The 16,217-nt window shown below is 32.3% G+C and overlaps 1 protein-coding gene across 14 annotated transcripts in view; it reads left to right on the top strand.

Annotated features, from left to right (window-relative positions):
- LOC145271243 (ATP-binding cassette sub-family C member 8-like) overlaps window positions 1-16,217 on the top strand; it is a 528,909-nt gene that overhangs the window by 221,716 nt on the left and 290,976 nt on the right. For all 14 annotated transcript variants that reach the window (XM_080126810.1, XM_080126808.1, XM_080126809.1 and 11 more), the window contains 2 exons: window positions 2,598-2,732; window positions 4,220-4,382. In XM_080126810.1, coding sequence (XP_079982936.1) covers window positions 2,598-2,732; window positions 4,220-4,382 — 298 coding nt within the window. The remainder of the gene's footprint in view (window positions 1-2,597; window positions 2,733-4,219; window positions 4,383-16,217) is intronic.

Here is a 16,217-nt window from a genome sequence, read left to right as displayed (position 1 = left end):
CTGGGGAAGAAACTATTGGAGTAAAAGGCTTTCTTGCACCTAGGGATCTCTACTGTAAAGGGATGAGACTTAGTAGCTTGTCGGGTTTGTCGGGGGTAGTTACGTCGGGGAGGTACAAGTGTTTGCAGTTCCTCAGAGCATTCACCATTAAAGTATTTGTAGAACAGGCAGAGGGATGCAACATCTCATCGATGGGACAGAGGCTAAAGCCTAGATGACAGTTCAGGACCTATCAGGTTGGCGACTCTTTTTTGAACCCTGTCCAGGAGCGAGAGACAAGCAGCAGATGCACCAGCCCAGATGTGACAACAGTACTCCATACATGGGCGAATGGTTGCCTTATAGAGGTATAGGATACTGTGAGGCGTAAGTAGTTTTCTAGCATGGTAGAGGGAGCCCACCTTCCTGGCAGGTTAACACAAGTGGGTCTGCAGATCATTACCACTCTACAGTCCACTTGTCGCCATTAGAAATGGGCTACAAAATCCTCATGAACCCTGTAAGTTGTCAAAAATGTTTTTCTAAGTTTTTTAAGGTCAACATCTGAAGAGTACATGACTTAATATGCAGCAACAACATAATTTTACAGACTTGTTAATCGCAATACAAAACAATATTGTAATGAATACTTTTTGAAAAGTAATAAACTGAGAAAAAGTGGAAATATATTCTTCGTCTTTTCTTCTTAATCATTTTTTTTTTATTTTTCTTTCACTGCTATTCTTCTTCATCTTTTCTTCTTTTTCTTCATCTTTTTTCCTTTCATTTCTTGATCACATTTCTCCTTTATATTCCTTTCATTTTTTCCTTCTTCTTCCCTTTTTTTCCTCTCCATTTTTTTTCACAACATTCAATATTTTATACGACCACTAAACTAAAATAAACACTCATTAATTATGACGCATGTTCTAGTTTACATCTGCGTTATTTGTATGTATTAATTGCGTCGTCCATTAAAATGCACAAGTTTTCTTTTTAGTTTTCAATTAGTTTTTTGTGTTCGTGAGATGTCCAATATTTTAATTCAATGTTTACAACTCGAAGCGTCAAACAGTTAACTATTTATAACGCTTCTATGTATGGTCATGTACTCCGCTTTTAAGGTCGTCATTTTTACAGACTTGTTAATCGCAATACGAAACAATATTGTAATAAATACCTTTTAAAAAGTAATAAACTGAGAAAAACGTGGAAAATTTTTATTATATTACACCATATATGCTCTGGAACTCAATAAAATGCATTCATTGAGCTTTGAGAATGATTTTTAAACCCATTACGATTGGTGTATACAAAAAGAGAACGGTTCAAGTAAATAATTAAAAATATTGCCGCATATTACCTAATCAATATTACAACCTTGCATTTAACCCCCCGCCAAAATAAAAAAATTATAGGCGATTTTATAGCCGCTACTTGCTGTCAAAAATACCACTCCATAGATAATAGAAACCCCACAAACTGTTAAAATAAATTACCACGCAACCACAATACACCCCCAATTTAACCCTAAAACATATACCCCTTAAACTCAACACTATGTTAAAGACCATATATAATTTTATATATCATACTATATATAAGAAGCTTCTCCTTTATTTATTTAGAATTCAATAAAGCTTCCCCAACATTCTATAATTCCTCTTAATCTTTTTCGTCCATAATGAACCTTACGCTAGATGCCGCATCTCCTCCATGCTACCTAGCACCTTCTCTACTCTTCTGATGAGAAGCATTAGGCTTCGAAATGCCTTGGCATAAAGAGTCCTTTCTATCTCCCAAATTTTGCTTGTATTCCATTATTCAATAAATTATCCATTCTATATCTACCAATATATAGTTTTGTGTCTTCATTTCATACTCTTGTTTTCCTATTATATATATATATATATATATATATATATATATATATATATATACTCGGGTTTTTTTTATATTCAAAAGTAATGGACTAATGAATTCAACGAGGTTGTTAGATAGTGCTCAATAAAAAGAGCTGATAATACTTGTTTATTGTTATATAAACATGCTCACATATTGAACTTTTGAATAGTCAAGTCGCTGCCTGATGATATCTGTTGTTTGAAACAAGTGGCTATTTGTAGCAGCAGGATGTAACCATGTTTATATAACAATAAACAAGTATTATATATATATACATATATATATATATATATATATATATATATATATATATTCAGGTTTGAGGTGTTCAAAAGTTGGGACTAATGAAGACAATGAGGCTGTTAAATAGTGCTCAATAAAAAGAGCAAAATATTTTTTTATTATTATTTTACGGTAAACAGTTACATATGGTCGCGACAAATAGCCATCTGTTTCAGTCAAAGAGACTTCCTCAGGCGACCTAGAACATCTCAACGCCAAAAAGAAAAACAAGAGACTTCCTCAGGCGACCTAGAAGCTCTCGACGCCAAAAAGAAAAACCATAAAGGTTTTTCTTTTTGGCATCAAGAGATTCTAGGTCGCTTGAGGAAGTCTCTTTGACTGAAACAGATGGCTACTTGTAGTGACCATATATATAATGTGTGTGTGTGGTGCAAGTTCCTCATAAAATAATTTTGTTTTCTATCTTCCAGATTATAGTCGGTTTCATTCTGATATTCTTCAAAATTGGTTCCAGCGCCATTATCGGTCTGCTTTTAGTTATCGTTCACGCCTTCTTGCACATTGCGGTCGCAAAGAAACTGTTCTCGATGCAAAATAATATATCGGTAAGTTAATTTCCCTCCTTTATATGCACTCTCACCCCACGATTTTTGGAGAATCTATAAAACTAGCATTTCAACCCGGCGTTGCCCGGGGTGTTTGGAGGTGTATGTTGAGCAAAAAAAAAAAAAAAAAAGCGGTCAATCTTTTTAACTTTGACCCCTATTATGACCCCTTAAGATTTATTGTTTTGGACTCAAATCAAATTATTAAGTTAGATCCATATCCAAGGAACCTATATCTAAAATTTCAAGTGTTTGGACCCAAAATTGTCGGAGGAGTTCGTAAAAGTCAAATCGTTGAACTTTGATCCCTTAAGAGCCAAATTTCTGTCCGAAAACCGATTACAAAAATATTCCCAAACCTCAATACTCCTTATGTCAGATCCCGAGTCTCTAGACTGAAAATTGACAGAGTTATTGCATAGGGAAATGTGTACACACACACATACACACTTTCATTTTTATAGATATATAGATTTCCTATTTACTTGCCTCCCCACGAGGGCAGAGTTAGACACAAGGTCGGTTTTAATATGGAGAAAATCCAACTCCCCAAAAAGGGGCACTCTGGATAATAGTGGCAAGTCTGCTATTCCTTTTCCATAAAAATTACTTTTAACTGTAAATAACTTTCTGATCGATGATTTTTCGTAATTTTTGGATATGTTACTATTTTCGGCATGACAATTAAGTACGTAATATTGTTTTTGCTTAAAATGACATATTTGGAAGAAAAAAATCCATCCGTCGACTGTATTGTAAAGAGACCAATAGTTCAAATAATCCAAATTATCAATTTTCACATTTTTTTATATCTATATATCTATAAAAGTGAACGTGTCTGTCTGTCTGTCTGTCTGTCTGTGTGTCTGTGTGTCTGTCTGTCTGTGTACATTTCCCTACGCAATAACTCTGTCAATTTTTAGTCTATAGACTCGAAATTTGAAATACTGGGTACTGAGATTTGGGAAAATCGATGTGACGGGTGTCAGCCAGAAATTTGGCTGTTAAGGGGTCAAATTTCAACGATTTGACCTTTAAGAACTCTATCAAACTCCTCCGACAATTTTGGGTCTACACCCTTGAAATTTTAGATATAGGTTCCGTGGACATGGATCTAACGTAATAACTTGATTTGAGGCCAAAACAATAAATTTTCAGGGGTCATAATAGGGGTCAAAGTTTAAAAAATTACCCCCTTTTTTTTTTGCTCAGCATACACCTCTAAACACCCGGGCAACGCCGGGCACCCATGCTAGTATATATATAAAAGCAACTTTGAGTGTGTGAGTTCATTTCCTATGAACTCCGAAACAGCTGAATCGAAATCAAAACATATAGCTCTCTGGTGTAATTCGCCCGGTATCATCTGAGCTAATTCCGTATGTATATCGAAACTTTAAAAATTAACGTCTAAATGTATATTTGCGCATGCGTAGTAGAGGCACGTTTATTAAACTTTTTTTTTCTTCTTCCTCCTCCTCCTGCAGGGAATAAGCGAACAAAGAATGAAGAAAGCGAATCAGTTGATTAAAGGAATCAAGCAAATCAAATTGAACGCCTGGGAAAATTGCTTCAGTTCGTTCGTCTCCAAAGACCGAAAGAAAGAAATGAAGAAACTCTACAAAATCGCCTATTTCAAATCATTAATTGGTAAGCAACAAGAAAAAGGAGTGGTATTTTTTTTTTGTGTATGGGGAGGGGGGGATATTTGGCAAAAAAGTTAAGGGAATTTTTTTTTTTTTTTTTTTTTTGCTATTAGTGCACTTTAACTAAACAGTAGTATAGATTTATTTATTTATTTATCTATTTATTTATTTATTACTAGTGCATTTTAACTAAATAGAAGTATTGTTTTTATTTTTTGCTGAAAGTGCAATTTTAAATGAATGGAAATATTTATTTATGATAATCTGGAAGAAAGAGACAGCCTGTTTCCTGTTTTTGTTATATTTTAATTTTAAACATGTTTTTTTTTTTTTTGCAAACATATTTAAGTTTTATTTTCTCAAACATTTAAGTTTTGTTGCTTGTTTATTTTCAAACATTTACGTTTTTTATTTTTAAGTTTTTTTTTTTTTTTTTTTTTTTTAAAATAAAACTTAAATATGTTCGCAAAAACAACAACAACAACCAAAAAAAAACGTAAATATGTTTGCAAAAAAACCCCCGAAAAAACATGTTCAAAATTAAAATATAACAAAAACATTTATTTTTATTTCAAGGGTGCCATTATATACATTTTGTGCTTTGTGGGAACATGATGAGAATTAGCAGCGAACCGGATGTTAACGCATCCACCATGAGAGACAAAATAAAAAATCGTCGTTTGCACATGGCTCCACGCATTGCTTCCGCTTGGGAAGAAAAAAAATAAGATAACCACAAAATAATTATCGACCAATGGCAGAGCTCCGCACCTAAAATAAACACCTCGAATATCACAGTCGCTGGGAGCCAGTTTGCCACTATAAAAAGGAGGGATTTGAGGGAACCGAAAAGTGGGAAGAGAGATTCGCCCTGTTGCGTCAGTGAACGCACGGACGAATTCTCCCACACGACCTAAAGAGATTAAGAAGAAAAAGAAACAAGGCACCAGTGAACTTAAGCCGACTACGCTCTCATGTTATGGGCCAAACACCTTCGATTCTAAACAATGCCTAATTCACACAAACCAAAGAAGAGAGGAGGAAAAAGAAGACGAAAACGCCGGGCTGTTAGCGCTGGTGAAAGGGGCCACTCGCTTTCCAGTTACAAGCCAGGATATGCATCACCGACAGCAGGATGACCGGCCTACCCTAACCCTCTCCATCGTCCAAAGATAAGTTACATTTTACGAACATTCATTCCTTGTCAATTCATACATACCTACAAACATTTTACGAACATTCATTCCTTGTCAATTCATACATACCTACAAACATTTTACGAACATTCATTCCTTGTCAATTCATACATACCTACAAACATTTTACGAACATTCATTCCTTGTCAATTCATACATACCTACAAACATTTTACGAACATTCATTCCTTGTCAATTCATACATACCTACAAACATTTTACGAACATTCATTCCTTGTCAATTCATACATACCTACAAACATTTTACGAACATTCATTCATTGCCAATTCATACATGCCTACAAACATTTTACGAACATTAATTCCTTGTCAATTCATACATACCTACAAACATTTTACGAACATTCATTCATTGTCCATTCATACATACCTACAAACATTTTATGAACATTCATTCCTTGTCAATTCATACATACCTACAAACATTTTACGAACATTCATTCCTTGTCAATTCATACATACCTACAAACATTTTACGAACATTCCTTCCTTGTAAATTCATACATAACTACAAACATTTTACGAACATTCATTCCTTGTCAATTCATACATACCTACAAACAGTTTACGAACATTCATTCCTTGTCAATTCATACATACCTACAAACATTTTACGAACATTCATTCCTTGTCAATTCATACATACCTACAAACATTTTACGAACATTCATTCCTTGTAAATTCATACATAACTACAAACATTTTACGAACATTCATTCCTTGTCAATTCATACATACCTACAAACATTTTACGAACATTCATTCCTTGTCAATTCATACATACCTACAAACAGTTTACGAACATTCATTCCTTGTCAATTCATACATACCTACAAACATTTTACGAACATTCATTCCTTGTCAATTCATACATACCTACAAACAGTTTACGAACATTCATTCCTTGTCAATTCATACATACCTACAAACATTTTACGAACATTCATTCCTTGTCAATTCATACATACCTACAAACATTTTACGAACATTCATTCCTTGTCAATTCATACATACCTACAAACATTTTACGAACATTCATTCCTTGTCAATTCATACTTACCTACAAACATTTTACGAACATTCATTCCTTGTCAATTAATACATACCTACAAACATTTTACGAACATTCATTCCTTGTCAATTCATGCATACCTACAAACATTTTACGAACATTCATTCCTTGCCAATTCATACATACCCACAAACATTTTACGAACATTCATTCCTTGCCAATTCATGCATACCTACAAACATTTTACGAACATTCCTTCCTTGTCAATTCATACATACCTACAAACATTTTACGAACATTCATTGCTTATCAATTCATGCATACGTACAAACATTTTACGAACATTCATTCCTTGTCAATTCATACATACCTACAAACATTTTGCGAACATTCATTCCTTGTCAATTCATATACAACTACAAACATTTTACGAACATTCATTCCTTGTCATTTCATACATACCTACAAACATTTTACGAACATTCATTCCTTGCCAATTCATGCATACCTACAAACATTTTACGAACATTCATTCCTTGTCAATTCATACATACCTACAAACATTTTACGAACATTCATTCCTTTTCAATTCATACATACCTACAAACATTTTACGAACATTCATTCCTTGTCAATTCATACATACCTACAAACATTTTACGAACATTCATTCCTTGTCAATTCATACATACCTACAAACATTTTACGAACATTCATTCCTTGTCAATTCATACATACCTACAAACATTTTACGAACATTCATTCCTTGTCAATTCATACATACCTACAAACATTTTACGAACATTCATTCCTTGTCAATTCATACATACCTACAAACATTTTACGAACATTCATTCATTGCCAATTCATACATGCCTACAAACATTTTACGAACATTAATTCCTTGTCAATTCATACATACCTACAAACATTTTACGAACATTCATTCATTGTCCATTCATACATACCTACAAACATTTTATGAACATTCATTCCTTGTCAATTCATACATACCTACAAACATTTTACGAACATTCATTCCTTGTCAATTCATACATACCTACAAACATTTTACGAACATTCCTTCCTTGTAAATTCATACATAACTACAAACATTTTACGAACATTCATTCCTTGTCAATTCATACATACCTACAAACAGTTTACGAACATTCATTCCTTGTCAATTCATACATACCTACAAACATTTTACGAACATTCATTCCTTGTCAATTCATACATACCTACAAACATTTTACGAACATTCATTCCTTGTAAATTCATACATAACTACAAACATTTTACGAACATTCATTCCTTGTCAATTCATACATACCTACAAACATTTTACGAACATTCATTCCTTGTCAATTCATACATACCTACAAACAGTTTACGAACATTCATTCCTTGTCAATTCATACATACCTACAAACATTTTACGAACATTCATTCCTTGTCAATTCATACATACCTACAAACAGTTTACGAACATTCATTCCTTGTCAATTCATACATACCTACAAACATTTTACGAACATTCATTCCTTGTCAATTCATACATACCTACAAACATTTTACGAACATTCATTCCTTGTCAATTCATACATACCTACAAACATTTTACGAACATTCATTCCTTGTCAATTCATACTTACCTACAAACATTTTACGAACATTCATTCCTTGTCAATTAATACATACCTCCAAACATTTTACGAACATTCATTCCTTGTCAATTCATGCATACCTACAAACATTTTACGAACATTCATTCCTTGCCAATTCATACATACCCACAAACATTTTACGAACATTCATTCCTTGTCAATTCATACATACCTACAAACATTTTACGAACATTCATTCCTTGTCAATTCATACATACCTACAAACATTTTACGAACATTCATTCCTTGTCAATTCATACATACCTACAAGCATTTTATGAACATTCATTCCTTGTCAATTCATACATACCTACAAACATTTCACGAACATTCCTTCCTTGTCAATTCATACATACCTACAAACATTTTACGAACATTCATTCCTTGTCAATTCATACATACCTACAAACATTTTACGAACAGTCATTCCTTGTCAATTCATACATACCTACAAACATTTTACGAACATTCATTCCTTGTCAATTCATACATACCTACAAACATTTTACGAACATTCATTCCTTTTCAATTCATACATACCTACAAACATTTTACGAACATTCATTCCTTGTCAATTCATACATACCTACAAACATTTTACGAACATTCATTCCTTACCAATTCATGCATACCTACAAACATTTTACGAACATTCATTCCTTGTCAATTCATACATACCTACAAACATTTTACGAACATTCATTCCTTGTCAATTCATACATACCCACAAACATTTTACGAACATTCATTCCTTGTCAATTCATGCATACCTACAAACATTTTACGAACATTCCTTCCTTGTCAATTCATACATACCTACAAACATTTTACGAACATTCATTCCTTGTCAATTCATACATACCTACAAACATTTTACGAACATTCATTCCTTGTCAATTCATGCATACCTACAAACATTTTACGAACATTCATTCCTTGTCAATTCATGCATACCTACAAACATTTTACGAACATTCATTCCTTGCCAATTCATACATACCTACAAACATTTTACGAACATTCCTTGTCAATTCATACATACCTACAAACATTTTACGAATATTCATTCCTTGTCAATTCATACATAACTACAAACATTTTACGAACATTCATTCCTTGTCAATTCATACATACCTACAAACGTTTTACGAACATTCCTTCCTTGTCAATTCATACATACCTACAAACATTTTACGAACATTCATTCCTTGTCAATTCATACATACCCACAAACATTTTACGAACATTCATTCCTTGTCAATTCATATATACCTACAAACATTTTACGAACATTCATTCCTTGTCAATTCATACATACCTACAAACATTTTACGAACATTCATTCCTTGCCAATTCATACATACCTACAAACATTTTACGAACATTCATTCCTTGCCAATTCATACATACCTAGATACATTTTACGAACATTCATTCCTTGTCAATTCATACATACCTACAAACATTTTACGAACATTCCTTCCTTGTCAATTCATACATACCTACAAACATTTTACGAACATTCATTCCTTGTCAATTCATACATACCCACAACCATTTTACGAACATTCATTCCTTGCCAATTCATACATACCTACAAACATTTTACGAACATTCCTTCCTTGTCAATTCATACATACCTACAAACATTTTACGAACATTCATTCCTTGTCAATTCATACATACCTACAAACATTTTACGAACATTCATTCCTTGTCAATTCATACATTCCTACAAACATTTTATGAACATTCATTCCTTGTCAATTCATACATACCTACAAACATTTCACGAACATTCATTCCTTGTCAATTCATACATACCTGCAAACATTTTACGAACATTCATTCCTTGTCAATTCATACATACCTACAAACATTTTACGAACATTCATTCCTTGTCAATTCATACATACCTACAAACATTTTACGAACATTCATTCCTTGTCAATTCATACATACCTACAAACATTTTACGAACATTCATTCCTTGTCAATTCATACATACCTACAAACATTTTACGAACATTCATTCCTTGCCAATTCATGCATACCTACAAACATTTTACGAACATTCATTCCTTGTCAATTCATACATACCTACAAACATTTTACGAACATTCATTCCTTGTCAATTCATACATAACTACAAACATTTTACGCACATTCATTCCTTGTCAATTCATACATTCCTACAAACATTTTATGAACATTCATTCCTTGTCAATTCATACATACCTACAAACATTTCACGAACATTCCTTACTTGTCAATTCATACATACCTACAAACATTTTACGAACATTCATTCCTTGTCAATTCATACATACCTACAAACATTTTACGAACATTCATTCCTTGTCAATTCATACATACCTACAAACATTTTACGAACATTCATTCCTTGTCAATTCATACATACCTACAAACATTTTACGAACATTCATTCCTTGTCAATTCATACATACCTACAAACATTTTACGAACATTCATTCCTTGCCAATTCATGCATACCTACAAACATTTTACGAACATTCATTCCTTGTCAGTTCATGCATACCTACAAACATTTTACGAACATTCCTTCCTTGTCAATTCATACATACCTACAAACATTTTACGAACATTCATTCCTTGTCAATTCATACATACCTACAAACATTTTACAAACATTCATTCCTTGTCAATTCATACATACCTACAAACATTTTACGAACATTCATTCCTTGCCAATTCATACATACCTACAAACATTTTACGAACATTCATTCCTTGTCAATTCATACATACCTACAAACATTTTACGAACATTCATTCCTTGTCAATTCATACATACCTACAAACATTTTACGAACATTCATTCCTTGCCAATTCATACATACCCACAAACATTTTACGAACATTCATTCCTTGTCAATTCATACATACCCACAAACATTTTACGAACATTCATTCCTTGTCAATTCATACATACCTACAAACATTTTACGAACATTCCTTCCTTGTCAATTCATACATACCTACAAACATTTTACGAACATTCATTCCTTGTCAATTCATACATACCTACAAACATTTTACGAACATTCATTCCTTGCCAATTCATACATACCTACAAACATTTTACGAACATTCATTCCTTGTCAATTCATACATACCTACAAACATTTTACGAACATTCATTCCTTGTCAATTCATACATACCTACAAACATTTTACGAACATTCATTCCTTGTCAATTCATGCATACCTACAAACATTTTATGAACATTCATTCCTTGCCAATTCATACATACCTACAAACATTTTACGAACATTCATTCCTTGCCAATTCATACATACCTACAAACATTTTACGAACATTCATTCCTTGCCAATTCATACATACCTACAAACATATTACGAACATTCATTCCTTGTCAATTCATACATACCTACAAACATGTTACGAACATTCATTCCTTGCCAATTCATACATACCTACAAACATTTTACGAACATTCCTTCCTTGTCAATTCATACATACCTACAAACATTTTACGAACATTCATTCCTTGCCAATTCATACATACCTACAAACATTTTACGAACATTCATTCCTTGTCAATTCATACATACCTACAAACATTTTACGAACATTCATTCCTTGCCAATTCATACATACCTACAAACATTTTACGAACATTCCTTGTAAATTCATGCATACCTACAAACATTTTACGAACATTCATTCCTTGTCAATTCATACATACCTACAAACATTTTACGAACATTCATTCCTTGTCAATTCATGCATACGTACAAACATTTTACGAACATTCCTTCCTTGTCAATTCATACACACCTAAAAACATTTTACGAACCTTCAGTCCTTGTCAATTTATACATACCTACAAACATTTTACGAACATTCATTCCTTGTCAATTCATACATACCTACAAACATTTTACGAACCTTCAGTCCTTGTCAATTCATACATACCTACAAACATTTTACGAACATTCATTCCTTGTCAATTCATACATACCTACAAACATTTTACGAACATTCATTCCTTGTCAATTCATACATACCTACAAACATTTTACGAACCTTCAGTCCTTGTCAATTCATACATACCTACAAAAATTTTACGAACATTCATTCCTTGTCAATTCATACATACCTACAAACAGTGTACGAACATTCATTCCTTGTCAATTCATACATAACCACAAACATTTTACGAACATTTATTCCATGTCAATTCATACATACCTACAAACAGTTTACGAACATTCATTCCTTGTCAATTCATACATACCTACAAACATTTTACGAACATTCATTCCTTGTCAATTCATACATACCTACAAACATTTTACGAACCTTCAGTCCTTGTCAATTCATACATACCTAAAAACATTTTACGAACATTCATTCCTTGTCAATTCATACATACCTACAAACATTTTACGAACATTCCTTCCTTGTCAATTCATACATACCTACAAACATTTTACGAACATTCATTCCTTGTCAATTCATACATACCTACAAACATTTTACGAACCTTCAGTCCTTGTCAATTCATACATACCTAAAAACATTTTACGAACATTCATTCCTTGTCAATTCATACATACCTACAAACAGTGTACGAACTTTCATTCCTTGTCAATTCATACATACCTACAAACATTTTACGAACATTCCTTCCTTGTCAATTCATACATAACTACAAACATTGTACGAACATTCATTCCTTGTCAATTCATACATAACTACAAACATTTTACGAACATTCCTTCCTTGTCAATTCATACATACCTACAAACATTTTACGAACATTCATTCCTTGTCAATTCATACATACCTACAAACATTTTGCGAACATTCATTCCTTGTCAATTCATATATAACTACAAACATTTTACGAACATTCATTCCTTGCCAATTCATACATACCTACAAACATTTTACGAACATTCATTCCTTGTCAATTCATACATACCTACAAACATTTTACAAACATTCATTCCTTGTTAATTCATACATACCTACAAACATTTTACGAACATTCATTCCTTGTCAATTCATGCATACCTACAAACATTTTACGAACATTCATTCCTTGTCAATTCATGCATACCTACAAACATTTTACGAACATTCATTCCTTGTCAATTCATGCATACCTACAAACATTTTACGAACATTCATTCCTTGCCAATTCATTCATACCTACAAACATTTTACGAACATTCATTCCTTGTCAATTCATACATACCTACAAACATTTTACGAACATTCATTCCTTGTCAATTCATACATACCTACAAACATTTTACGAACATTCATTCCTTGTTAATTCATACATACCTACAAACATTTTACAAACATTCATTCCTTGTTAATTCATACATACCTACAAACATTTTACGAACATTCATTCCTTGTCAATTCATACATACCTACAAACATTTTACGAACATTAATTCCTTGTCAATTCATACATACCTACAAACATTTTACAAACATTCATTCCTTGTTAATTCATACATACCTACAAACATTTTACGAACATTCATTCCTTGTCAATTCATACATACCTACAAACATTTTATGAACATTCATTCCTTGCCAATTCATACATACCTACAAACATTTTACGAACATTCATTCCTTGTCAATTCATACATACCTACAAACATTTTACGAACATTCATTCCTTGTCAATTCATACATACCTACAAACATTTTACGAACATTCATTCCTTGTCAATATATACATACCTACAAACATTTTACGAACATTCATTCCTTGTCAATTCATACATACCTACAAACATTTTACGAACATTCATTCCTTGCCAATTCATACATACCTACAAACATTTTACGAACATTCATTCCTTGTCAATTCATACATACCTACAAACATTTTACGAACATTAATTCCTTGTAAATTCATACATACCTACAAACATTTTACGAACATTCATTCCTTGTCAATTCATGCATAAGTACAAACATTTTAGGAACATTCATTCCTTGCCAATTCATACATACCTACAAACATTTTACGAACATTCATTCCTTGTCAATTCATACATACCTACAAACATTTTACGAACATTCATTCCTTGTCAATTCATGTATACCTACAAACATTTTACGAACATTCATTCCTTGCCAATTCATACATACCTACAAACATTTTACGAACATTCATTCCTTGTCAATTCATACATACCTACAAACATTTTACGAACATTCATTCCTTGTCAATTCATACTTACCTACAAACATTTTACGAACATTCATTCCTTGTCAATTCATACATACCTACAAACATTTTACAAACATTCATTCCTTGTCAATTCATACATACCTACAAACATTTTACGAACATTCATTCCTTGCCAATTCATACATACCTACAAACATTTTACGAACATTCCTTCCTTGTCAATTCATACATACTTACAAACATTTTACGAACATTCATTCCTTGCCAATTCATACATACCTACAAACATTTTACGAACATTCATTCCTTGTCAATTCATACATACCTACAAACATTTTACGAACATTCATTCCTTGTCAATTCATGCATACCTACAAACATTTTACGAACATTCCTTCCTTGTCAATTCATGCATACCTACAAACATTTTACGAACATTCATTCCTTGCCAATTCATGCATACCTACAAACATTTTACGAACATTCCTTCCTTGTCAATTCATGCATACCTACAAACATTTTACGAACATTCCTTCCTTGTCAATTCATACATACCTACAAACGTTTTACGAACATTCATTCCTTGTCAATTAATACATACCTACAAACGTTTTACGAACATTCCTTCCTTGTCAATTCATGCATACCTACAAACATTTTACGAACATTCATTCCTTGTCAATTCATACATACCTACAAACATTTTACGAACATTCATTCCTTGTCAATTCATACATACCTACAAACAGTTTACGAACATTCATTCCTTGTCAATTCATACATACCTACAAACATTTTACGAACATTCATTCCTTGTCAATTCATACATACCTACAAACATTTTACGAACATTCATTCCTTGTCAATTCATACATACCTACAAACATTTTACGAACATTCATTCCTTGTTAATTCATACATACCTACAAACATTTTACAAACATTCATTCCTTGGTAATTCATACATACCTACAAACATTTTACGAACATTCATTCCTTGTCAATTCATACATACCTACAAACATTTTACGAACATTAATTCCTTGTCAATTCATACATACCTACAAACATTTTACAAACATTCATTCCTTGTTAATTCATACATACCTACAAACATTTTACGAACATTCATTCCTTGTCAATTCATACATACCTACAAACATTTTATGAACATTCATTCCTTGCCAATTCATACATACCTACAAACATTTTACGAACATTCATTCCTTGTCAATTCATACATACCTACAAACATTTTACGAACATTCATTCCTTGTCAATTCATACATACCTACAAACATTTTACGAACATTCATTCCTTGTCAATTCATACATACCTACAAACATTTTACGAACATTCATTCCTTGTCAATTCATACATACCTACAAACATTTTACGAACATTCATTCCTTGCCAATTCATACATACCTACAAACATTTTACGAACATTCATTCCTTGTCAATTCATACATACCTACAAACATTTTACGAACATTAATTCCTTGTAAATTCATACATACCTACAAACATTTTACGAACATTCATTCCTTGTCAATTCATGCATAAGTACAAACATTTTAGGAACATTCATTCCTTGCCAATTCATACATACCTACAAACATTTTACGAACATTCATTCCTTGTCAATTCATACATACCTACAAACATTTTACGATCATTCATTCCTTGTCAATTGATGCATACCT

This window comes from Euprymna scolopes, chromosome 46 (genome assembly GCF_053919585.1).
Source record: "Euprymna scolopes isolate OS-2025 chromosome 46, ASM5391958v1, whole genome shotgun sequence".
NCBI classification, from domain to species: Eukaryota; Metazoa; Mollusca; class Cephalopoda; order Sepiida; family Sepiolidae; genus Euprymna; species Euprymna scolopes.
This window is presented reverse-complemented; position numbering and strand designations above follow the sequence as displayed.